Source organism: Odocoileus virginianus, chromosome 2 (genome assembly GCF_023699985.2).
Source record: "Odocoileus virginianus isolate 20LAN1187 ecotype Illinois chromosome 2, Ovbor_1.2, whole genome shotgun sequence".
Lineage (NCBI taxonomy): Eukaryota > Metazoa > Chordata > Mammalia > Artiodactyla > Cervidae > Odocoileus > Odocoileus virginianus.
Genome location: NC_069675.1, coordinates 90,228,008 through 90,253,292, shown reverse-complemented (window position 1 = coordinate 90,253,292; position 25,285 = coordinate 90,228,008). Strand labels below are relative to the sequence as shown.

The 25,285-nt window shown below is 36.6% G+C and overlaps 1 protein-coding gene across 11 annotated transcripts in view; it reads left to right on the top strand.

The window, feature by feature from the left end:
• Nucleotides 1-25,285, top strand: part of DENND1A (DENN domain containing 1A) — a 527,524-nt gene that overhangs the window by 155,192 nt on the left and 347,047 nt on the right. For 9 of the 11 annotated variants that reach the window (XM_070452577.1, XM_020872163.2, XM_070452539.1 and 6 more), the window contains one exon: nucleotides 14,042-14,091. The exons of the other annotated variants lie outside the window; for them this stretch is intronic. In XM_070452577.1, the coding sequence (XP_070308678.1) occupies nucleotides 14,042-14,091 (50 nt within the window). The remainder of the gene's footprint in view (nucleotides 1-14,041; nucleotides 14,092-25,285) is intronic. 11 annotated transcript variants of the gene reach the window in all.

Genomic DNA, 25,285 nt, shown 5'->3' with positions numbered 1-25,285 from the left:
TTTCACATTGCCTTTATCCCTGGAATATTTTTCTATAATATTTCATATGCATATAATATTTATATAATATTCTAAGTATTATTAACTATTTGACACTTATATAATATTTTAAATACCTAGTCTGCTTGTTTAGTAAATGCTGACCCACCTCTCAAAAGTCAGCTGAAATAGGACCACCTCTGAGGAGTCTTTGACTTCCCTTGGGTGGACTTGATAGTGCCTGTCTTTTCCTTGACCATACTTCTGTCAGAAAACTTAAAACACTTTATTGCACATGCTTGTTTACATATTCTTTTTCTCCCCCAGGCAGAAAGTCAGGGATACTTGCCTGCTACATGTCTCATCTGTAGGACCTGGTACTGTACATGGATGTCAATAGGCAAATATTTGATATATGATAATAAACAACCAAATAGTGTTCACACTGTGATCTTTGGGCTCAGAATTTGAACAAAGTAGGACAAATCAAAACACACATTTATTAAATCTCACCTTGCCTAACAGGAATTTAAGATTCTTATATTTGAATATATTTCAAACATGTTGCCTTGTTTTAGAAGTATCAATAGTGATTGTTAAGAACATTGTTTTTATCAGAGAATTCTTCCACCCTGCCAAATGTTCATCATTCCTGGAGATCTAAACTCCTGGTAAATTGAGAAATATTTTTGAATTTTAAAAATGTATCTGTTATAGCAAACATTTATAATAATAGCTAAAATACTTTTCATTATTCACTTACTTTTTAACAAACTTCATCCCCCATAGAAACTTTTAAGTTTTTTTGAAAGGGTGTGTTTGGTTCAAAGAAAAGTAAAAGGCAAGTATCCCTATGTTATATGAAATTTGACTTTGGAAATGTTACTTTGAGCAAAGGCTTTACTTTTTCAGCATCATTTTTTTTTTTCCTTCTGTAAAACAAAATTCTCATTTTGTAGAATTTGTAGGAGAATGAGGCATGATATGTACACGACACCTGAATTAGTCTAGTTTTTTAATAAGAAATGTTTTCTAATGTGGCATGAGGAAAATGAAGTAAAGAGAAGACTTTGCTGTTTCTGTGTAATTGTTGATGTGTAGTATTGCATTAAGTCCTAGAATGTAGTTAAATCCAATAATATGGATAAAGAGCCTCGAGTCAAGTGATAAAGACTGTTCCACTACCACTCCCCAGCTTCCCACTATAAGGCAGTAGTACCCTTCAGACAAGCCATTGTTTTCCCTTTCTCAAAGACTAATGACTATAGCACCCAATCCAGGACACTTGTGAGTGCAGAAGGGGGCGCCATGATAACATAGAGGTAATGAGCATAACTAAAAGAAATCAGTCCTGAATATTCATTGGAAGGACTGATGCAGAAGCTGAAACTCCAATACTTTAGACACCTGATGCGAAGAACTGACTCATTGGAAAAGACCCTGATGCTGGGAAAGATTGAAGGTGGGAGGAGAAGGGGATGACAGAGGGTGAGATGGTTGGATGGCATCACCGACTCAATGGACATGAGTTTGAGTAAACTCCGGGAGTTGGTGATGGACAGGGAGGCCTGGCATGCTGCAGTCCATGGGATCACAAAGAGTCGGACACGACTGAGTGACCGCACTGAACTGAATGAGCATAACCAGGGTAAGCTGGGCGAGCTTGCACATAAGGTTACCATAACCTAAGGCTTTTGACAGAACAACAAAAATCTTATTCCACTGCTGCAGTTTGAAAATAAGATGGGAGGAGCTTGAGCTCCTAGGAGAGATGAAATTGGGTTTAAATCTTAGCTTTTCCATCACTGTCTGTTTCCAGGTAGGCAAATTACTGACTTTCAAGGCTCAGTTCATGTGTAAGCTGGTAAGTGATAATGTCAACATCAGATTACTCGTAGGATCATTGTGTATATGTAAAGCTTCTAGCACAAGACATGACACACATTGGCTGCTTTGTCAGTCTCCTTCCACTTGTCGCTTAACCTCCTTCCGAGGGCAGATGACTGTTGGTGTATGGAAAACAAAATACAGGCTGAAAGAGAGGAACTTAGATAAATCAATTAGGTACTTTAAATTATATACATAATTCTTAGGTTTAAGTCATAAATGATAAACCTTTGACAGGAATGACTAATGTTACAATTTCTATAGATTTAATAATTTTCTCTATTCTTTTCATTTTCTGTATTAAGAATAAATATTGATTCTCTGATAAACTCAGTTTTTCTTTGTCCATTTGGTCTCACTGCTTTCCTATGAAGATTAAACAAGAAGACATGTAGACTGTTAGGTTCTGAAGGGAGATTTAAGCTGATCCTATTCAAATCTGGTATAGTTCCTATGTTGCTCTCTTCAACCACAACCCCTCTCTCAGCTGCCAGGGTTATTACTGAGGCTCCTCTTCCATCTCAGAGGTCTGACAGGCACCCAGTTGTGTGTCTTTCTTTCCTGTGGAAATGGAGGGTCTTGAGATTATGGATAGTCTTATGATAGGCATGATGGCAATAGGATTGGCATGGGAACTCAGGAGACTCAAGGAGCTCACTGAGAAGAGCTTCTGAATCCCCTGGGAATCTAGAAGACTTGGGAGTAGACAGAAAGGTTAGGAAGTGGCATGCAAGTGGGTTGTAGAAGATTCAAACCTTCCTAGTGACTTCCAGTGCCCAAGAATCAAGTCCAAACTCCCTAACATGCCTTTAACACCCTGCGTGATTTGACCTCTGCCACTCTCTCCCTTACCTCCTCTGTTCCATCATGCTATACTTATTTTATTTCTTTGAATGTGCCAAGGGCTGTTGCTCATGCTGTTGTTTATTTTTGCTGTTATTTATTTTCCTCTCCCTATCCTTCTTGCAGTCTTTGTCTGGTAAACACCTCAGTTCAGTTTAGTTGCTCAGTCGTGTCTGACTCCTTGCGACCCCAAGGACTAAAGCACGCCAGGCTTCCCTGTTCATCACCAACTCCCAGAGTTTACTCAAACTCATGTCCATCGTGTCAGTGATGCCATCCAACCATCTCATCCTCTGTCGTCCCCTTCTCCTCCCACCTTCAATCTTTCCTAGCATCAGGGTCTTTCCCAATAAGTTGGTTCTTTGCATCAGGTGGCCAAAGCACTGGAGTTTCAGCTTCTGCATCAGTCCTTCCAATGAATATTCAGGACTGATTTCCTTTAGGATTGACAGGTTGGATCTCCTTGCAGTGCAAGGGACTCTTTAGAGTCTTCTCCAGCACCACAGTTCAAAAGCATTGATTCTTTGGCACTCAGCTTTCTTTATAGTCCAGCTCTCACATCCATACACGACTGGAAAAACCATAGCTTTGACTAGATGAACTTTTGTTGGTAATGTCTCTGCGTTTTCATATGCTATCTAGCTTTTCTAAACATCTGCTCGTTCCTCAAGTCTCAGCTCAAAATGTTGCCTTTCGAGGTGCCTTTCTTGACCCTTTCATCTCAATTCAAGCCCCTGTCATTTTGTCTTAGAAGCTGTGGAAAAACTGAAGAGAGTGCACTGTCACAATTTTAACAGTATATTAACATATTCCTTTGCATAACATCTGTCTTTCCAACTAGATTGAAAACTCCATGCAGACAGGGTCATTAGCACGTTGTCTGGCACTAAATTATCTTACTTAGGGAAATATACCAATTTTTTTCTAGAAATGACTTTGAAATATTCTTGATTTCTGGGACTCTCTTGTTCTTTTTTTGGTTAATTGACACTTGGGAAGGCTTCTTCAGAGTTATTTTGAAATTCAACAACCACAGCAAATATTTGAATCAAAGTCACATGAATGGATCATCTATACCCCAACAAGTAGTGAAATTCTTTCTTGTTCTCTTGGCGTGGAAGGGATTAGCAGACAGCAGTGTACTAGGACCTAGATGATGCATCTGAATTTTCAACATGTTGAGCTTGAAGTACCTATGGTACATGGGGAAGAAGTGTTCAAAAGAAAGTTGGAATGGGCACCTGGAACTGGAGAGGTAGTTTAGAAATAAAGATTTGAGTTTGAGTCATTGACACAGTGATGTTAAAGTAGACTATATTAAGGAAGGTGGATACAGAGAGAGAAGAAGGAAGATAAATCCCTGGGAAACCCATATAAGGGAAAAGGAGTTGGAGAGCGGAGCAGAAATTGAGAAGTGAGAGAGTCAAGAAGAGGCTCTTCTGTGTTCTACATCTAATAGCACGTTGGGTGTACATATAACATGTATTTGAGTGAGTGGCCTGGAAAGCACCAGAAAAAGCTTTCTTCTTATTTAATGTTGCTTTCTAAAATATTTTAAACTATGGAATCACATTACTGTACTGCAGAAATTAACACAACATTGTAAATCAACTATACTTCAGTAAAATTATTTTAAAAAGTATTATAAACAAAATAACTCTCAAATTGAAGAGCTCTTAAGAATCCAGAGAAAATGAATCCATTTTTCTGTCAAGAAGACTCCTGTACCTTAATTGTAGTAGTGAACTATTAATATAAGAAGAAATTGTTTCTCTGAAGAGTCCATGCCACAAAACAGTTGTGAATTCTGAGTAGTGGAAATATGTTTTCTTTTTAATTCTTTGTACTTCTTTGTATTTTAAATCATTTTTCCAAAAGAGAGCATGTTTGTATACAGTAGACATTTGGCCATTTAGCAATGATCATGTGTGAATTGTTGGATCACCAGACAGCTAACATGATTGGCACTGTCATTTTACTTTTCAGGAATTTCTATATTTGAGTTTTGGAGTGTTGGTGAGTTTGTTCTGGTAATACTTGACCAATACTTTGGTAAGACCAGGTTTCTTGACTCTCTAGATCAGAGGTTGGGGCTCTCTTTTTTTGTGACTTGAGCTAAGATGATTTTTACTATTTTTGAAGAGTTGGTGAAGTGGGGAACCCAGAAAAATCTGTGACAGGGACTCTAAGTGGCCCACAAAGCCTAAAATATTTACTACTAGACCCTTTATAGAAGAAGTTTGGTGTGTCCTTCTTTATTTGGTAGTTGTACATGAAATAACCGAAAACTTTCATAAGAAAACTTCAAATGATGACTGCAGTTTCAGAATTTCTTACGTGTCTTTAGTCTTTTCTTTTAAGTAGTGACTTAACTGTAAAGTTATAAGAGCACATTTTCATTGATGATACGTGAATTTGCTTGAAGATTGCCTGTGTGACTTGACAGTATGGTCAGAAGCCTTTTGTACTGTATGCTTTATCACATAATAGTTCTGGAAAATGTTTAAACCTATTTCAGTTGTCTTTAGTTTACCCTAGGCAGCCTCAGATAAACATCAATGTGTTGGAGCAAGATATGTAATGTGAAATAAAACATATATGTGGAATTGAATTATTTTCTTTATAGTTTTCTGGTGCTCTGAAGAGACATTTTCTAGTTGCAAAGGAGTAAAATCTTTGAGTGTTAGATTTTAGAAAGCTATTTGAATTGTATACTTTTTATATCAATAGTGTTTCATATCACTTGCCTTCTGTCTTTGTAATGAGATGTCATCGATCTGTTATGCTCTGAGTATAAATTTCCCTAGTTCTTGAATCCTCCTGATACTGTTCCATCAGAATTTGCAAGTTGTGGAAAATAAAAGTTGATTGTGAAACAGTTCTGTAATTGGAGATGATGGTGTACTGAGGCCTTGTCTAATCAATTGCTAAATAATTCTCTCTCAAAGGCGGATTTGATATTTACATTCTGATTTTCATATTCGACTCACAGTGTTGGTTGACAGTGTCTGACATCCCCTGCCATTGGATAAATAAAGCCTATTATTTCCTTTTCAACATTTTAAGTGATTACTCTCATACAAGAGCTAAGAAGCAGAAGGTTAGGTATATTATCAAACTATGATCCTGTCTACTTGAAGGAGCTGGGAACCTTGATTAATATGCCTTGTTAACTGATGATTTCAGTTCCATACTGGTAGTGCTAGAATAATTTGTATAAACCAAGCAGTACAGATTCCTTATTTTAGCACTAAGACTTACAAAGGCTTCTTTTAGCAGCCTTTAATTTTGTACTTATGTATGTGACATAGCCTGTGGCTGTGATAGCTACTGTGAATCTCCAGTTGTTTGGGGATGAAAGGAGGAGGCAGCTGGAAACTCGGTAGCTACATCTAGCTGTCTACCTAGAGAAGGCCTTGATTTCAAGTTTATCTAAACAAGCTCGACTAATCCCAACTATCTAGGGGGATCCACTGTCAAAACAAGCAGCGTGGCCCTGAGGCAAACACAGCTATACAGAAATGAAGGCTGGGGCTTCCAATACTCCGATGACTGCATACTGGAGGCTTTTTTCCCCCCTGAAAGAGGGTAAGAGAAGTATAATTTGCATAATGCCTTTTCATTGGAAACTTTTGGAAAGCTGACAGACCTCCAGCTTATAGATCTGTAGTCACAATACATAGTCTATAGGAGAATCCTTGAATGACCTAACCATATTGAAAGAAAATATAAAAGCGTCCAAGTATAGCCAAGTGAGAGGAAAAGAGGCTGATGCATTGTCTAACATCTGCTGTACTTCTCGTTAGTTTTGTTCTTTGCTATTCTGTGTGGACTTTGGAGAAGCCTAAGACAGCCTAACATGAATCCTATAATCTTCCTTCTGAATATTTATGTAGCGTGCCAGCTTCTAAGCTGTCCTTTGCGTTTTCCTACTTCCCCCTCATTTTCATGCTCTCAAATGAGGCCAACATTTCAAAAGCTAAATAAATGTTTGTGAATGTTTATAAAAGATTTGCATAAATTTGTCCTTGTCTGACAAAGATCACTTTTTTCTTATGCCAGTTCTGAAAAATTTTTTTTAAGGTTTTGGTGCTTGTCTTGACAACAAAGTCCTGCATCCCAGAACAATGATTGCTGATTAAGTGGGTATGCAATTGTGACTGAATAGGCTTTCAAGATACTGGGTAAAAAGGCCTATCATCTGAAGGCTGAATTATAGAATTTAGAAAATGTTATCAGAAGTACACATTTAAATCTATTTTTTTTTGGTACCATATCATTAGGTTAGACAAAGAGTTCTTACAAGTTAAAAGAAAAGTATAACCACCCATGGTTTTAAAAATTCTCCTGTATAAATTTTAATAATTAGAATGTTTAAGTAACTCAGAATATCACTTTTCTTTCCTATGGTTGAATGTATTTAAAAATAACTGTTAGGCCTTTAGGCACTTTTGGGAAACTGTAAGGCTACCAGTTGTATGTATTAATATGGTTATCAGAATGGTGATCAGAAGAAATATACTAGGCAGTTCTTTAAGATACCTGAATACACAATCATACCTTGAAAAAACATAAACTACGTGAAGTATGTACTAGGGCTTAATTATAGGACACACACACACACACACACACACACACACACACAGAGCCCAGACACTTGTGCCGCCAATGTGTTTGCTGAATTCATTTATCTTTTAAAATTAGAATGGATTTTGTGGGGTGGCAGGGGATGTTGTGGGTAGAGGTGCTAATTTAGTTCAGAGATATTCGAAGATTGGCAGGAGAGAGAGGTAACAGCCAGTTCTGTTAGTCCTTTGGTTGTATTGGTTTAGAGGTTTAAGTTGTCATTAAGGCACAAACTAGAGCCACTTCTCTGACACAGTTTTTATCACATCTGCTAGGCTTGTGTCCCAAGAGGAGACGTGGAGAGCAGTGAATTCAGCATGGGCCCATTATCGACTGCTTTTCCTCGTGTTGTAAAAGGAGTGAGACCTCAGGGAGGCCTGGAGCCTCCTCCCGTGTAATGTCCCAGTCAGATTTGAAGGGCTGGTGGCAGGGAAGCTTTGGCCTTGGGGTGTGAATTCTAAGAAACAGAGGCACAATTAAGTTTAAAAAATTCAAGGACTTTGAGCTTGATAATGAAAGATTTTTTTCCTAGACTAATGTGAATAGAAAAGTTGCCCATCTGTGCACATTTTTGTGAACATTTCAAATATTTAAAATCTGACAGTTTTTAATATGCTTACAAAATAGTATTTCTATTAGTGGGTTTTTTTTTTTTTTTTTTTTTTTGAGTAGTATCTTCCTGAGGGCAAGTTGCTTCAGTAAAGTGATATTTGCACTTTCACTGTTGGGACTCTCTTCCTTTGGTACGTTCTGATGATTTATGTGTCCCCCACCAATGTTCCCCGCCACCTTGCCCCTGCATTTTCCCCCAACCTTTCTTTTAGATAAATTGGTAACATAAGTGTTCAGACAATAGGATCTGAAAGATTTAGGGAAATGAACAAAGCAAAATATTGTAGAGTAACACTGTTAAGTGTAAGGAATTGTATTCCTGATACCTCTGAATGCTAACTGTGGAGATTCTAACCAAATCATTGGTTTTGGAAGTATTTAAAGCAGTGTAGAAAAGATTATTAGTGTTTAACATTGATCTTATAAATATAGCTCTCTCATTTTCAAACCTTTTTCTGTAAGGTTTAAAGTTAATAAAATGAAATCTGAGAATATAGGATGTTGCATAATATTGTAATTTGGGGACAACTTTGTTTTAAGTAATATTTAAAGAAAGGGGAGAATACAAAAGGATAAAGTGATTGTGTAGAGTTTAAAATTTTTTTTATAAGATTCAGTATTTTTACTTTGGACTTCAAAGGTCACAAAGATTTAGATTTAGAATTAGTTCTAGAGGTGGCTCTTCTGTTGTAAGCATTCCACTGACGTACTTAATGTCCTTGATAATTTAGATATAAAGTGTATGTGATACATGATATAGAAAATGGTGAATTTCTATATATTATTATAATTTAATTTTTAATTACCATATTAACTATGCATATTAGGTATTACACAAGTTAGCATAGTGATAACATATTTATGGCTCAAAATTAACTAAAGTTTATAAAAAGTGAACTGGGAGTAAGTATTGCAATAACCAAAGAAAAGAAGCAGACTCTGTATGTAGCATTTGAGCAGCGTTGTTAGAAATTTGACCCGGCTTTTATGTTTGGGTGTTGAAAGGCCTTTCTGTAAAATCCCTTATTCAAAGCTTTTTCTCACTGAAAAAAAAAATACAAAAATTTGGTTGTAACTATAGTATGGATCTTGGGTTTAATTTGGCATTTCTAGTGCAGGAGAAAAATTGTATTTCCTGTTTTCATATTTAGGAAATTTCTGATCAACCTCGTTAAACTTAGTGCTAATTAAGCATCTAAGACCTTACCATTCTATTTTACTCTTCTTAATCATAAGCATTAAAACTTCTGTTAGCTTTTACTTGGAGTCTCTGGTTTTAACTTGAAATGGCTTAAAGTAGAAATTTTGTTAGCTTTTTTATATGTTTGGATTTTGTGTATGTTCGGTTTTTAACTTTCAACTTGAGTTTTAAGATCATCAGTCAAAGACTTTTCTTTCAAGTCAGTTGCACTGATCTCAATTGCAGGACTTAGAGGGTCAGCATTTCCCTCATGCTATTAAAAAAGAAAAATTAAGCATAGAAACAGAGTATTTTAGAAATAGAGTATTTGGAAACAGTGAAACAATATTTGGGCTCCACTGATCTACATCTACATTTTGAAATGAACAAATAAATTAGATGTGAAAAATCCAGAAAATGCTCTCTTACTGTCTCCCTGCTTCTTCCTCCTTCACCCTTTCTTTGGACAAAGGTAAATTATCAACCACTATACCAGCAATCTACAAAGAGGCTGATTATAGCTTTACATGTTTTAAAATACATTCATTTATTCACACCATCTCTTTGCTCTATTTAAATGTTTTCCTGCATACATTTTCTTTTTCTTTTTGAGGTATTGAGAATGTGCCTCATTTCCCAACATTTTGTAACCCCACTGGACATTATAATCAGCATGCATTTTTGTCTTTCAGGTGGCATTTATTTGTGGAGTGTGTGTATCTGTGTTTGACTGTCAGTTGTTTTAATCTACTAAATACAACTGATTTTTGCTTATGGGTTTCAGTGAAGTAATGAAAACAAAGTATTTGACATCTGAACTGATGGGTGTTGCAGGATCTCATATACCCTCTCACTCCACACCCCAAATCCAGGGGGAATTGGTTTAGCCTTCTCATTATTAATAATCCTTGTTAACTAAATTAAATTTAGTCTTCGAAGTTTTTGCCTCCAGATAGAATTCTATTATAGATAATATTATAATGTAAAATTTTACCAGATTTTTAAGGGAATATCTCAGTTTCAGCAGAACATAATTGACTTTGTCCATATCGGAATAAGTTCCCTTATTGGGCCCTCTGACTTTATGAGAATTCAAATTGGGTGAAGTGAATCCAGAGAAGACTGAAATAAATCTTGAGTTCATTTCTGATTTTCATTTACAAGTACATCCAGAGTTAGGGTTGTTGATTTCATATTTTGGTTCACATTCTGAGATTTGGTTTATCTCCTTGTGGGCAGAGCTTTGTAGATGTTGCTTTTCTCCTGTACTGTGTGATCTGCTGCTTAATATATATATAACTGAAAGGTTAGCGCAACTACCCACCCTCCACGCTTTCTCCCTGCCCCCTCTGCTCTCACTTCTTCCAACATGAAGTATTGCATATTGTGTTGGGAAGAAAAGCCCTTTTGGAAATTGCCTATTTCATAAATTGTCTGGTGACACAAAGGGGTTGAATGCTGTATTCTTGTCTCATTTATTTTGAAAACTTTGCTACTGAACTCACCTTAATCAATGAGCTCAGTGTTGTCTCCAATAAGTTATGTGTTGGATATATTGATTGGGAGGGATTTTAGAAAACCCGTCTGGGGTTTATAATGTCAGCAGTGTTTTGATTATGAAAAGAGTTGGAACCTGGGGACATGGAACCAGGTGGCGAATGTCCTAAAGCCAGTGGTGACATGGTGGACTGATTCCCTCCTGGGATCTAGTTCATGCCCTGCACTTTAACTGTGGTGACTGGCTACCATAGATGCACTTTTTGCTCATTAAAATGTTAAAAAATCAAACTGTACATAAAAAGATTTGTGAAAATATAAACTTGGGAATTGATCTGGAGAGCTGGCACAATCTTCCCCACCCCCTGCCTTAGCAATGAGGTCATTTACATTTCATCAGCTGTACTGCATCTCGAAGGCCGATTTATGTGGCAGTTGAGGTTGTACTGAAGCTAGTTGTCTGAAAGAGCTTGGGTAGGCGAGAGAGACAGACAGACAGAGAGGAGGAAACAAGAAAATTGCCTTCCACAAAGAAAGTTCTCTAGCCAGAGACACAGGTTCTAGAGAGAAAAAGGGGTTGCTAACTGGCTAGTGACTGGTTTCCCAGTGAAGTTAATATTGGAAGCCTGGGGGATACTGTCCTATAAGCATAATGCTCAAAATATGTTTAAACCAGGGTTTTTAAAGTCCCCTTTCTCGGAGAGTGGTACTTTTCATATCAAACTAATTGTGTTTTTCTTTGGAATGAGAGGATCAGGTAGTTAAATGTTTATATATAGGGGAGAACATTAGTATTAAGAAAATTGGTTTATTTCATCAGTTTTTGTTTATGGAAAACATAACTTGTTTTCCCCTTCTTCCTGTCCTCCCCTTCCCAAACTGAGAAGTTAATTTTTCAGTTCTGATTGAGATAATGTGTGAATATGCCTAACATAGAGTAATGCTCATTTTTGTTTTCTTCTCTGACAGCACACCACTGTGTTGTTTGACTTAAATTGGAATATCAAGCTCTTGTAATATCACAAACATGAAGAAACATATTGTAATGCACAAACATGTGCCTACATTTGCCTTTATTTCCTTCCCTCCTCCCCTCCCCCATCCCATTGCTTAATTAGACTTACCACTGCTTTCTTGAGTAAAAAGGAAAACTCTTGGGAGGTGGGTTATACTCGGCCTACATTGGGTATTTTGATATTTCTTCTATTATTATCTGACAGACAAGTTCATGGTTGGTTATTACTCTTGACATTAGAAAGTGGTAAGTAGTTTCTATATTGTAGTAAGTAATAAGTTGCTCATATTAGATTTCTCTGACTCCGCTGTAGCCATTTCAAAAAATCTTGAGGCCTTTTGGCAGCTCAGCTCCAGCATAGAGTAGAGGAGTATTTCTGCACCTGTAACTTTTGAAGGGTAAGGGATAAAATGTCTTTGTAGCTGATGTTGGCAGTGAGTGAGCACAGGGGACTGAGTTTTAAAGAATGCTCGGTACATAAACTGGAGTTAAGCCATGCTTTGTGGTGTTTGAAACTTGATGTGAAAGGACTTTGTAAGGAATTTCATTTTGCGTGTAAATCCTAAGAGCCTTGTTTGTGGGGGGGTTATAATAGATTTTATAATTAAAACTGCAGACATTAAAATGAATATTTTGTATGATCTCTTTGCCAGTATTGGCCTGATAATAACATTATGCATTGAGAAATTGTCATTGTTTTTCTGTTTCCCTGTTACCTATTGCAACGTATTTTAACATGAATTTTAAAACAATATATACACACATACATATATATATAGTCTGACTATGCTGTGTTATGAAATTAACTAATGTATTAGTAATGCCCCCAGGATATGCTGAAGTAGTCTTACTCACCATTTTTCACTTTTCTTTTCCTTTTCTGTTTCATGACATGCCTTAACAGTGCTGTGATATACATCCAGTCCAAAATGATATTAAAAAATAGGATATGCTCAATTGAATTATGTAGGCAGAACATGCTCTGGCAGAGGAAGTCAATGTGCTTTCTGCTTCATTGAGTGGGTTATTAGATTGATGTGGTTTATTTCTTGAATGATAGAACTGGTTTTAAAAATAAATGAAGCGAGAAGCATCAATTCAGTTAGCATTGATAATTCATTATTATTGGTTAGAAAAGTGCTACATTTGTAAACTGATCTTTAATTTATCACTTGGATTAGTATTTGCAATGGGCAGGTTTGTTTTAATTTGAACCAGCTTCTCAATGACTTAAAAATGTGTTCTTCATTTTGTCTTGAAGTTGGGATTTTAAATTGTTAAAAAGCAAATCAAATGCATGAAAGGAATACTTTTTTAAAATTTATAACATTAGTCTATGAACTTATGATAAGCACCAACTGTGGTCTGTCCAAATCTGCAGTTAAAATTAAGTTAGAGAAAATTCTACAAAGGAAATAATAATTACTTGAGTTTCTGTGTTGCAGTGTATATATTCTCTATATGTGCAGTGTATCTATTTGGGAAAGTCATATACCACTTTATATTGTATCTCATATAGTATTCTTAATGTTAGAAGTTTCTCTTTTATGAATACCTCTTTAAAGTGTCTGGTTTTTCTTGTACCCTTTTGCATACTTCCCCTGAATAATGTTTGGTGCTATATACCTACATATTTGTAAAAAGAAATTTAAACTTGTAGTTTGCTTTGGGTTTTTATAAATTGCAAGCAGGTAAGTGTGTACAATTTTGATAATGATATTTAATGATAAAGACTAAAAATACTGCACCCTTAAAATTATTATAGTAGATTACAAAATAAATTCATGCCAGAAAAATAACTTCTTTATGATGTAAATAAATAAAGTAATAATGTAAATAAAGTAAATAATATAAGTAAATAAAGTTTTAAACTCTAAAAAAAATGTAGTTGATAATGTTTGGGGACAATTCTCTTCAAGTTGGTTCTCTATTTTGCTTGTGATTTGGCCTATTGATGTTGAGAAGCGTTGTCTAATCCTGGCCCCCTCTGTTCCTAGGTAACAGGCAAAAATGGTGCCAGCAACAGCGGCCCTGCCAGGCCAAACCCATGTGGCTCAGTGTTATTCACTCTGATCCATATGGTCAGGCTGGAGATAGTCCCTGGAGGGGTGTTAACACTCAGCAACCCACCCGCCTCCCTCCCTTCAGAGCTTTCCTGCACAACTCCTGCTGCTTGCCCATGTGTGATTCTTGATTAATTTTTCATTTTTAATGAAGTTTGATCATGTTTATTATTTCTCATGATTGACTGCCTGGTACTCCTCCCATGTAATTGATAAAGCCCATATTTCTTCATCTGTCTCCTCTTTCTTTAGGGTAAAGTTGCTAGATTGTGTGCCGTGGTTAATGTTAGATTTATTGGTCCCATTAGATGTATAAATTATCTCTCTTTCTCTCCACAGGAAGTTCTACAGACTCTGACCAAGTTTTGTTTCCCCTTCTATGTGGACAGGTAGTATCAGATTTTCAAACTTTACTAGAAAAAAAAAAAAGTGTCAATAAACTTGCTATGGAAAATAAAAACCATACCATTCTTAACATTCTGTCTGTTTAACTATGATTTAAAACACCTATGTTCCAAGAAGAGTTACAGTATTCTCCTTTCCTGGGGTTTTTATTGACACTATCAAAAAGTTTAAAGCCTAGAGCTTTGCACTGGTTAGTTTGTGTGATGTAGTTTGCGTGACATTAATTTTAAAATTTTGGTTATCAGACTCAAACCATGATTAAGAATAGTTAGTATTTAATCCAGTTCTATTTAATTTTTATTGAAATATGAATATATTTTACTTAACCAGGTAATATTGCCTTATGAGTATTATATGGACTTTGTTTTAAATTTGTTAGACTTCAACTTTAAATCAACATAGGCCCAACTTGTTCAAAGGTGTTCAGCTATTTAAAAGGCATATTGCCAAATAGTGTCTTGAATTTTGTGTAGCTGGCTAAGAATAGTATCTCTGGGGAAATAAGCATTTTCAATAGATTGCTAAACTAAAAAATAAGTCATCTGAATATTTCCTTAGTATTTGCATTATGATTCACTGTCTCTTGAAGCAGTACAAACATGATAACTTGAAGATAATTAAAATAGTCTTAGGGACTACTTTTGTTTTTGTTTTTAAATAAGCCAGTAGCTTATTTATAAATAGCTTACTTTTAAAACAATCTTAGAAGACTTTTTTTAACTAATAAAACTATCATTTATTAAGTGTTAATAAAATGACAAAACAATCATCTTATTTTCAAGAAATGTCTATATATTTTTCTTTATAGTTTAAGCATTATTTTTGCAGTCATTTGTTTTTTCACTTGATTGCTGCCTATTTGTAATGTTCTCTTCATGGAAAATTGAATTATGAAACTGTATAGTTATGTATTAAAAATTCTACTTTTAGTGATAGAGGTTTTAGAAAATATCATTATAAATAATAAGTGCCATAATCTGTTCCAAGAAAGTTATACAATGTGCCCATCTTCAGGAAGGTTCTGTTGTGTATTTTAGTATACCCAGACAAGGCAGGCCTGAAAGAATTTAGTGATTTGAAGTGCATATGGGCAGTATTCTGCTTGGATATTTTCTACACTTTGTAGTAGCAGTGTCCTGGTTTATTTGGCATAAACCTATGAATGGTGTGAGATGGGAATTGGTAGCCAAAGGAGTCTAAAAGAGTACTAAAAAGCAAAGGAGTACTAAAAAGCAGCTCTGGAATGTTGCCAACCACTTATAATCACTGTTTTCTCTGGTTCTAACATGTTATTTTTTAAGCCAGTCAACCACTGTAGTCTTTCCAGACTCAGGCCTTTTAAAATCCTGGTACCAGGGCTGTTTTAGTAGCAGGTTGATGCTCAGAACAGAATAGCCTTAATTTTAAGAGGGTCAGTCTTTGTAACGAGAGTCCTCTTGTCTCTTCTTTATCCTATTGCTTCTAAAAAAAGCAAGGAAGTAGGGTTTTGTTTAGAGAGGTTTAATGCAAACTTCACATTTGTATGTATGAATTAGCGATCCATGAAATCTCCTCCAGTCGCTTATAAAATGTATTACAAATTATGGCAAGGACATATTTATACAGATTAATAAAGCTGAAATGTTTTAAAAACGTGGCAAGGTGTTTAACAGAGAAAAATAAGAATATATTTTTATATGACTCCTTGTTAGAATGGTGATCTATTTTGGATAGGTATTCCTTAATTGACTTTATAAACTAATATTAGAAGAAATGTGCAATGAGATTAAATCCCTCCAAAGACACACATACACCCCTTCCCTCTCTCTCTCACATCACACACCCATCTTTACTTACCTACCTGTCTGAGTAATTACATTCTAAAATGAAAGGAAAGCAAAGTCCTTAGGTTTTAGTCCTTTAGGACTAAAATCATAGTCCTAAAATTTGTTTTGTCACAGTAATGTCTGATGTCTTTATTTTGTTAGAAAAACATCTTTCTTCTAAAATGCTTTTCTCCAAATTAACCTCCTTTAATTGTGTTCCTCATATTTTTTTTTTTCACAAAAAGATTTGGGACTGAAATGTCTCTTTATGGGTATATTTTAATCTTTACTGTGTGCAGTGGTTCTTTCTTAGATTGTATTGTTTTACCTACCCTGTAGGCATTGATAACTTTCATTGATACAAATAAATCACATTATTTGGGGGACTGTATTTTTTCTTTTCTGTTGCCCCACTTCTACCTGTGGCATACTTCAGTGCAGAGAAGATGATAATAATTAAGTTCAGGTAGGTAGGTTTAGTCGCTAAGTCATGTCCAACTCTGTGACTCCATGACTGTAGCTCACCAGACTCCGCTGTCCATGGGATTTCCCAGGCAAGAATATTGGAGTGGGTTGCCACTTCCTTCTCCAGGGGATCTTGCTGACCCAGGAGTCAAACCCAAGTCTCCTGCATTGCAGGCAGACTCTTTACTGACTGAGTCAATTAAGTTTATTTACAAAAAACAAAAGTTTTAATGTCACTGTTTTTTATTAGCTTGCAGTTAGCACTGTCAAATGAATATGTCCAGATTCCAAGACCCATGAAACCCCAGATGTATTTATGACATTGTTTGACTTAGAAAATATGTTGGCATGGGAGATAAATAATGCTCCAGGTGATTATTTTCAAAAAAGAAATCTTCCTAATCTTTTCAGTATCTGTACTTTTCTACTTCAAAGAACAGTAATACAACTTTCTGATATTTCTGGTATATATCAAGAGTGGGATTTTCACAGTCATCATCAAATCATCCGTTAACATTGACATCTTGCTGTCTCATCTGTTGTTTTAAGATTTTTCTCTCTGAAGCTAGGAGTTATGAAAAATAATAATGCTGGTAGCTCTTAAAAAGAAAGTGTTTTCTCGTGTATTATCTCATTTTATCCTCCTGTCATAAAAGATGAGAACAAGTGCTGTTTTCTTCACTGGAAGAAATCTGAGTTGTAGAGAAATTGTGACTTACCCAAGGATTGCTTAGGTTGTTAGCACAGTTTAGATGTCCACCTCCAAAAATGAGTACATTTTTTTAGTAGACCACTTTGTGGGAAGACCAGTCACCAAGTAGAGGGAGGGAAAGAAGGGAATTAGTATTTCAGTTCTTAAATGATTCTAGTCAATGTTCTGGACACTTTTACAGTAATACCTCGTTTATTCTTCACAGCAACTCTTAGTGATAGATGGTGGTGGTATCTCTTTAAAAAAGAACCAAGGAAGGTTCAGAATGTGTAGCATTACGTTGGGTGTTATGGAAATGGTATCATACTCTTCACATGTTTCTCAGTCTAGTCCAGAAAGTTTTATAAAGACACAGTGAACAATATCTAAAAGGGTAGTGAGGTTGGGAAAGACGGAGATGGTCAAAGAAAATATTGTATAGAGAGTGAGGCTTATATTGAGACTGCAAGGACAGCAAGAAGGGGGTAAATGGGATCCCAATACTGAAGAGCAAAGTAGAGGAGAAACTATGAATGAGCCTAGAGATCTAGAGATCATTTGACCCGAGCAGGTGGAGCCTCCTACTGAGAGGATACCGTGTGTGTCCGGAGAGCTTGGACTCTCACAACAAGGGGGTCTTGAAAATGTGTGGGAATGAGACCACAGGACTTTAAAGCTGAAATTCATCTGACTCAAGCATCCTGTTTTACAGAAGGGAAAGTAAGATCTGTAGAGGTGAAATGCCTTGCTTATATCGCAACTATGTAATTACAGAGCTGGGAGAATAAAAAGCAGTAATCTTATTCCCAAGCCAAAGTTATGTCTACCCTACACTATACTTGAAGCTCTTGATGGAAAGAAACAGTGAAGTGACAGTGCTGAGATCCTTGTATCACTCTCAAAAATTTTTTATTATTATTTATGAAAGCAGTCTCTTAGAGGTTTGAATACCACTTCGTATTGTGGGGCTGCTTACTTGCTCTTGATAGCTGGCAACCTGCTTCAGTTGGTCAGAGCACTCAGGAGACTCATCGGCTGATGGAAAAGCTATTCTTCCCCATGTTTGTGCTTGTCTTCTTTCAGAACCCGTAAAACCAGCTACCATTCAGTCGTCCTATTAATTATACTAGTACACACAACTGACACGAGCATGATGTGAAATGACAGTCTTTTCAAGGGCGGAGGCAGCATTTAATGATTTAGGATGTAATCACAGGTGCAAATGTGGTTCTAATGCTATTTAACCTTTTCTTACGTATCTGTTATGTGCCATGAATTGTGTTGTGTTCTTTTCCTTCACTAAAGGCTTACACATCTAAATGTTGCCTTACAACTAAAGGCGACATTGCCATGGTCATAAAGCCACATATGAGAAAACAGAGGCTCAGATAGGTTCATTAATGTGCCCAAGGTCCCACCATTGGTAAGTGGTAGAGCTGTTTTTGAAACCCACATTTGTATGACTTCCATTTCCATCATACTTGTTCTATATCATACTGCCACCATTAGATCCATCACACCACAAATTAACCAAGCATTCTTAACATTTATTTCAAAAGCAATATATATTTATTGTGAAAAAGTAGAAAGTTCAGATAACTGAAGACAATTAAACCCATTTTTGTTCAGATAATTGAAAGAAGATGAAACTGAGGCACTTGATTTGTACATTAGTATGTGTCTGCTCAGACCTCTCTTCTTGCTTCCACTTCTGTACATTCATCCTGCTGTACTTTTCAAAACTGAATCCATTTGGCCACCTTCATCCTTTGTTTTCCATCCTTGGTTTAGTCCCTTGGTTTAGCTTGAACTATTGGTTAATCTATGCCCGTGACCATTTTGTATAGCATTCTAGAACCATGGAGCAATTGGGGTTTAGTGGACAGGGCATCAGGGGTAGCAACTAGGAGACCTCAGTTATAGTTTTCATCCTGTCATTGACTTGCTCTGTTCTGTTAGGCGAGTGACTTCTCCCATGAGCACCTTAGTTTCTTTGTGGATGAAATGAGGGAATTGAACTAGATCCCTGCTGTTCCTCCTAGTTTTGATACTTGTTCTGTTTCGATACTTTTTTGCTTCTCTAGTTATGATTCATTTTTACTTTGCCAGGCTCATATCGATGAGGGAGTGGAGGGAATCTCTGTTCTTAGAGTGAGTTTCTCGAGCAGATATTTGGCAGTATGTTACCTACTCTTAGTCCCCGGGCATTTTGAGTCAATGCCATTTTTGCCACTTGGATCTTTGTGCAGCTAATGTAAAAAACCCCAGTCTTAGGCAGATGAAAGGTGTGTTTATGGAAGGGAGCTTTGAGGTTCACATGACTAAAGGTTGGGAGATGTGGTAGTCTGATAAAACTTAATTCCTGCCTGATGTTTCATGTACACTGAGGGGAAGGAGAAGCAGCTGCAATGGCTGCTTTGGCAGTAGATGGCCCAATAAGTACTTGCTGGGGAGCTGTAATAAATAGGTTTGCAAAATGTTTCAGTTCCATCTCTCCAAAGTTATAAATTCATAACAATAATAATTACTTCCACTGTGTACCTATTAGATGCCAGTTACTTTGTATACAGTATTTCTAATCTTTAAAACCACTTTGTGAAGTAAATATTTTTCCTGTTTTAGAGATGAGGCTCAGAGAGGTGCAATAACTTGCCTGTGCTCCTCACATCAGTAGCGAGTGGTGTATCCGGGATTCTAATCCAAAGTCCAGACCTTACTGTTTCATCTTCTTTCTCCTGCATCATAAGCCTCTGCCTGTATTCTGTATGGAATTATTCCTAACAGCTTAAAAACACATTCTGGTATTCCTTCATCCTAAAAATAATAGCCATCTTTGATTCTTCATGCCCATTCAGTTACTGCCTATTTCTCCTCTTTTTGGAAGAGTTACCTGCACTATTTAATTTATTGTTCAGCCTTCTTAAGCTTGTCTTCTGCTCTGTCATTCAGCTAGAGTTTTTTTTATCAAGACTGAAGCCTCCGTGTTGCTCAATTTGGTAGGTGTCTTTTCTCTTATCTTGATACTTTTGGATACAATCGACCACTCCCTCCTGCTTGTTCTGCCTGGTGGTTCTTTTTTTCCTTGTTGATCTCTACTCATCCTTTAAATGGGCTTCCCTGCTGGCTCAGATGACAAAGAATCTGCCTGCAATGCAGAAGACCTGGGTTCCATCCCTGGGTTGAGATCCCCTGAAGTAGGAAATGGCAACCCACTCCAGTATTCTTGCCTGGAGAATCCCCATGGACAGAGGAACCTGGCGGACCATAGTCCATGGGGTTGCAAAGAGTCAGACGTGACTGAACGACTAAGCACAGCACAGCACATCCTTTAAATTGGTCTTTCTCTGACTTAGTCCTGGTTTCTCTTGTATTTCTCTTTGTTTCTAAGTGATCTTATCCTTTACTGTCGTGTGAAATACCATCTTTGTGTAGATGACTTTCTAATTAATAGCTCTACCCCAAATCTTTCCCTAGATTTCCTATGTAGTGTCTTCAGCTATGTACTCAACATTTCTGCTTACAGGTTTGATAGACTTAATATCACAAATAAAACTCTTGGAGCTCTTCCCAAGCATGTTAGTCTTTCCTACCATTAAATGGTAGTATACTGCCTTTTTACTCTACCTCAGTTCATCTGTGGACTCTCAGTTGGATCTATCCACTGGATCCATTTTCACTCTCCCTACAGGAGTTAAGCCACCATCTAGTCTCACCTGGACTTGCTCTAGCCTCCTGACTTCTCTTTTTCTGCTTCTGCCTTCTTCCAAACTTTTCCATCTAAGAGTCAGATAAAAATTATAGAACTGTAGACCAGACTGTTATTCTCCTGATTAAAATCATTCAATACCTTTCCATTGCACTTACTAATCAAACAGTCAATCTTAATTCTTTACCATGATCTATGGATTGCTCTGTGTGATCTGGTGCTTGCTTTATCTAGCACCTTCTTAAATCACTTTCTCCTGCTCCCCTGTGCCTTTGGTGTACTGAAGTCCTTTTTATACGGTGAGCATGCCCAGCTGTTTCTAACCAAAGAAACAGCTTCTCTGTGAAGCTCTTTCTCTGCCTGAAATACCGAGTCCCCTGCTTCTGGAGTGAAGGACTCCATCCCATCCTTTAGGTCAGTATTGTCATCATTTTTGAGAAGCTATCTCTGACCATATTATCTCAATAGGGCTTTTTCCTTTTCTTCCATTTTCTTCTTTGTTCTTTCTTTGGCTTCATATAACACTATCACAAGCTGTATGCTTTGTGTTTGTTTATGCTTCTCCATCGAGACAGGAGGCTCCACAGTGGGATGGATGTTGTATGTTCAGTACTTGTTACAGTGCACAGTGTATTTGCTTGGTTTGTAAGATACGTAGCTAAACTTAAAAGTGTTGTTGTTCAGTCACTAAGTTGTGGCTGATTCTTTTGTGACCCCATGAACTGTAGCACGCCAGGCTTCCCTGTCCTTCACTATTTCCTGGAGTTTGTTCAGACTTAACGTTCATTGAGTCAGTGGTGCCATCCCACCATCTCACCTCAAACTTAAAAGTGAGGCTGCTATAGGAAATCTGATTTCTTACTGGAAGATTGGAATCAAACTATCCATCCACATGCTTCATACCATTCATACATTGAACCTATAAATAATTTGAAGATTAGGCAAAATGCTGCAGGAGGGGTCTTGAATGGCTGACATGCATTTAAGAGGCAGCATGAAATTTAAAGTCTGTGGTTGAGATGGTTATTGTTTTCTCTTCTATTTTCTGTATTCAACTAAACATGGAAAGCACAGCTAAGGGTGATACTGGCCCTGGTCTCTTGGGCTTAATTCTGGAAGTAGTCAAATTTGGTTTCTCTTGCTTAGTGGGAAGTATAGTTAGTCTGTTTGATGAGACAACTATCTGAATTCCTCACATACCTGAGTTCCTTAAACTAAGTAGTAACTTCTTGGGAGAGTTTTCCTTGTATTTGATGCAGTGTGGCAGAATGGAAAGGATTTTCAACCAGAATTGTGCATGGGTTTTTATTTTGTTTCTTGGTTATTTTGAAAATAAAAAGAAAAAAAGCAAACCAAAACCACCATCACCACCACAATAAAACATCCTGAGCCTCAATTTCCCTATCTATGAAACAAGAGTATTGGATGAGTTGGTTTCTAAGGTTCCCACTGCCTTTAATCGTCATGAAATCTGATTTTTATTTAAAAAGTATATGGGTTCTGATCCTGGAGGTAATCACAAAAACTGCAGTCTTTAAGAAGCCAATCCTTTCCCCACAGTCATTTTTATGGAGGAATAGTGAACACTGTTACAGACTACCTCAGCAAGTAGAGAGGGAATGATAAATTCCTTGACGATTAAGACTCTTTTGAGTTAATCTGAACTCAATTTGAATGTTAATTTGACTGTCCAAGGAAAAAATATTTTAGGATTTAATGATCTGGGGCTCTTAATGACTTGTACTTCATCCTGCTGGGAATTTAAAAAGTGAATCAACTGAGAATAGTAAGTGCCCCCCTTCTAAGTTGTGGCACCCCCAAAAGAATCTTTTTCACTTTAATACAAGAATGAGCAACTTTCTTGGTCACCCAGAAGACTCCCCCTTGCTGAAAAGATGCAATAGGAAAGAAAGGCAGCCTTCCTATCTCCACTTTCAAATATTCCAAAGCTGAGTCAAGAAGATTCTAAGCAAGTGAATGATTTCATCATGAAATTTAGTTTTCATTGGAGGTAGCAACTTGTGTCTCTTCTATTAATTGTTCTTACTGTGGTCTAACCTTTATATCAAACACTCACTTATTCCCCAAATATGCTTTGAGTTGGGTGATAGTTTCCAGGAGAAGAAACTGAGCTACTTAGGAGGTTAAGTAACTTGCTAAATTAAGGCTCAGTTAGCAAGTGGTTGAGTTGGGATTTGAACCAAGCAAATGAGTAATGAACCTTTCTTTGAGCCTACAATGTAGCTGAAAAGAGTTTTCAGCTTTTTTAAAGGTAGTGAACAGATAATAGAGAAATTAAGGATACTCAGATCACAAACCAAGTTGTGTTCCTTCTGTGTCCTTTTCCTAGAAATCCTGGGTATTTTCTTTTCATTTAGTTGTATCAGTACCCTTTCCTTCTAGGATTCTTCTTTTTAAAAATTCTAGAAGTGAAATCAAACCTTAGTTAAAATAAAGAAGAGTCATCTTTTATATGAATACATAATAATACTTCATAAAAGCATGATCTTATTTGTAACTTAGAATCATCCTGACCTGTTGCTTTAAGTAGTTTAATAATACAGGGTTTCCCCCTCCCCTGATGAGGCCCACTTTTTTCCCCCAATCACTTTAATTATGTGAGCTAGAATTCTGTTTCTCACACATCTTCAGTTCTCAACCTTGTTAAAATTAATCATATAATCCCCCTTTAAAACATAGTATTAAGTCACCATAGTAACACTGTATCCAAGCTTTATAGATAAAGCATAACAGCCATAAGAAGGTAGCGTTTTGGTATCCCCTTGACAGCTCTATAAGTTTTATAGGAATGTGTTCCTTCTTCTGGCTTATATAAGGTGGAGGGATAGCATTACTTACTTACACCTGTTTTATTACCATGTTGCTTCTAAATTCCTACCTTGTTTTTGTTCACCTTCCTAGTTAAAAAAGAATTGGAACTCTCTTTGCTTTCTGAATTATTTTCTTGTACTCTCTAACCACTTTTTGAGGGCAGGAATTATTTCCTTAAATATGACCAGGTAGAGTCCATTGACCTTTTGTCCTGGAATACTTTGATAGTCTTTTAAAATTAAAATACTTTACTTTTCTTATGTGGCTTGTATAAGGGAGTTTTAGAAAAGAATGCTATCCATATTTGAAGACTTAATTCATTTTCTGTCAAAAACTCGATCAGTCTGCCTTTGGAAAAGTCCTGGTGAACCACGATTTTTCATTTCTACTGACAATTTATAGCAAATTATAGGTGAGAGCATTGATTTGAATATTTTATCAATTTGAGTATATTTTGTAAAATATATATATAAGATACAAGTTAATGAGTTCCTTTGAATAAGTCAGTGTCGAATTATAAAATATTTTGTTTGCATAAATTTGTATACTAGAATTTGTAATATTTAACTATTTAAAAATTTTATTTATTTGTATTTGGCTGTGCTGGGTCTCCGTTGCTTTGTGTGGGCTTTCTCTAGTTATGGCCAGTGGGGGCTGTACTCTTCACTGTGGGGCGTAGGCTTCTCATTGGGGTGGTTTTGCTCATTGTAGAGCTCAGGCCTGGTAACTGTAGATCAGGGACTCAGTTGCTCCATGGCATGTGAATCTTCCTAGATCGAGGATTGAACCTGTGTCCCCTGCATTGGCAGGCAGATTCCTATCTACTGTGCCACCAGGGAAGTATAAGATTTGACGTTTTAAAGAGGAATCCAAAGGCTAACTGGTAAACTGATTTTTAAAAGTGGATTTTTAAACATTTTGTAACTTTAAAAGAGTTTCTAGATTAATCTGACTTTAATATGCTGCTTAATTTTTTGAAATGTTTTCAGTTTTTTGTGTGGTCTGCTGATTTTTGTGTTGATGCAGGCATTTTTAGTTTTTATCTTTAATGTTTTTCTTTAAAACCTTGTCCATTTCTTAGAAAATATCTTGCATTGATAAGACATTTGCTATTTCTGTCCTGTAAAATATAAAATATGGTCCTCATAAATTTGGAAATTATGAAAGGTACAGGAATTTAGGAAAGTAATAGCTAACCCTGCCCTCTTTTGAATTCTAGCTCCTCCCCTTAGTGGCTCTGTGAACTTGATTCAGTTATTTACTTATTAAGTTCTATAGTTTACTTTTCTGTAAAATGGGAACATCCTTGAAGTTCCAGGGTTGTTGTGAGAGTAAATGAGATCCTATAATATCAAGAGTCTAACTTTATGGCTGGCATTTAAATTCTGCTGTTGCAGTCCCTGTTATTTTCTGAACTAGAGGAATAATCAGGTGAGCATCATTACCAGCAAACTGGCAGGGATGACTTTGGTGTCAGATAGTCCTAAGTTTAAAATTCAGCTTTTTGCAATTTACCAGCTGACATCTTACGCACTGGCACTCTAGGCTATTTCTCCATCTGTAAAATGAGGTTAATAGACGCACCTTTCAAAACAGGATGCAGTGCTCAACAGGGACACCTGCCTGAGTGCAGTAAGTAGGAGGTTGGTAGCTATGATGAGGTGGTCACTGCTTGCTGT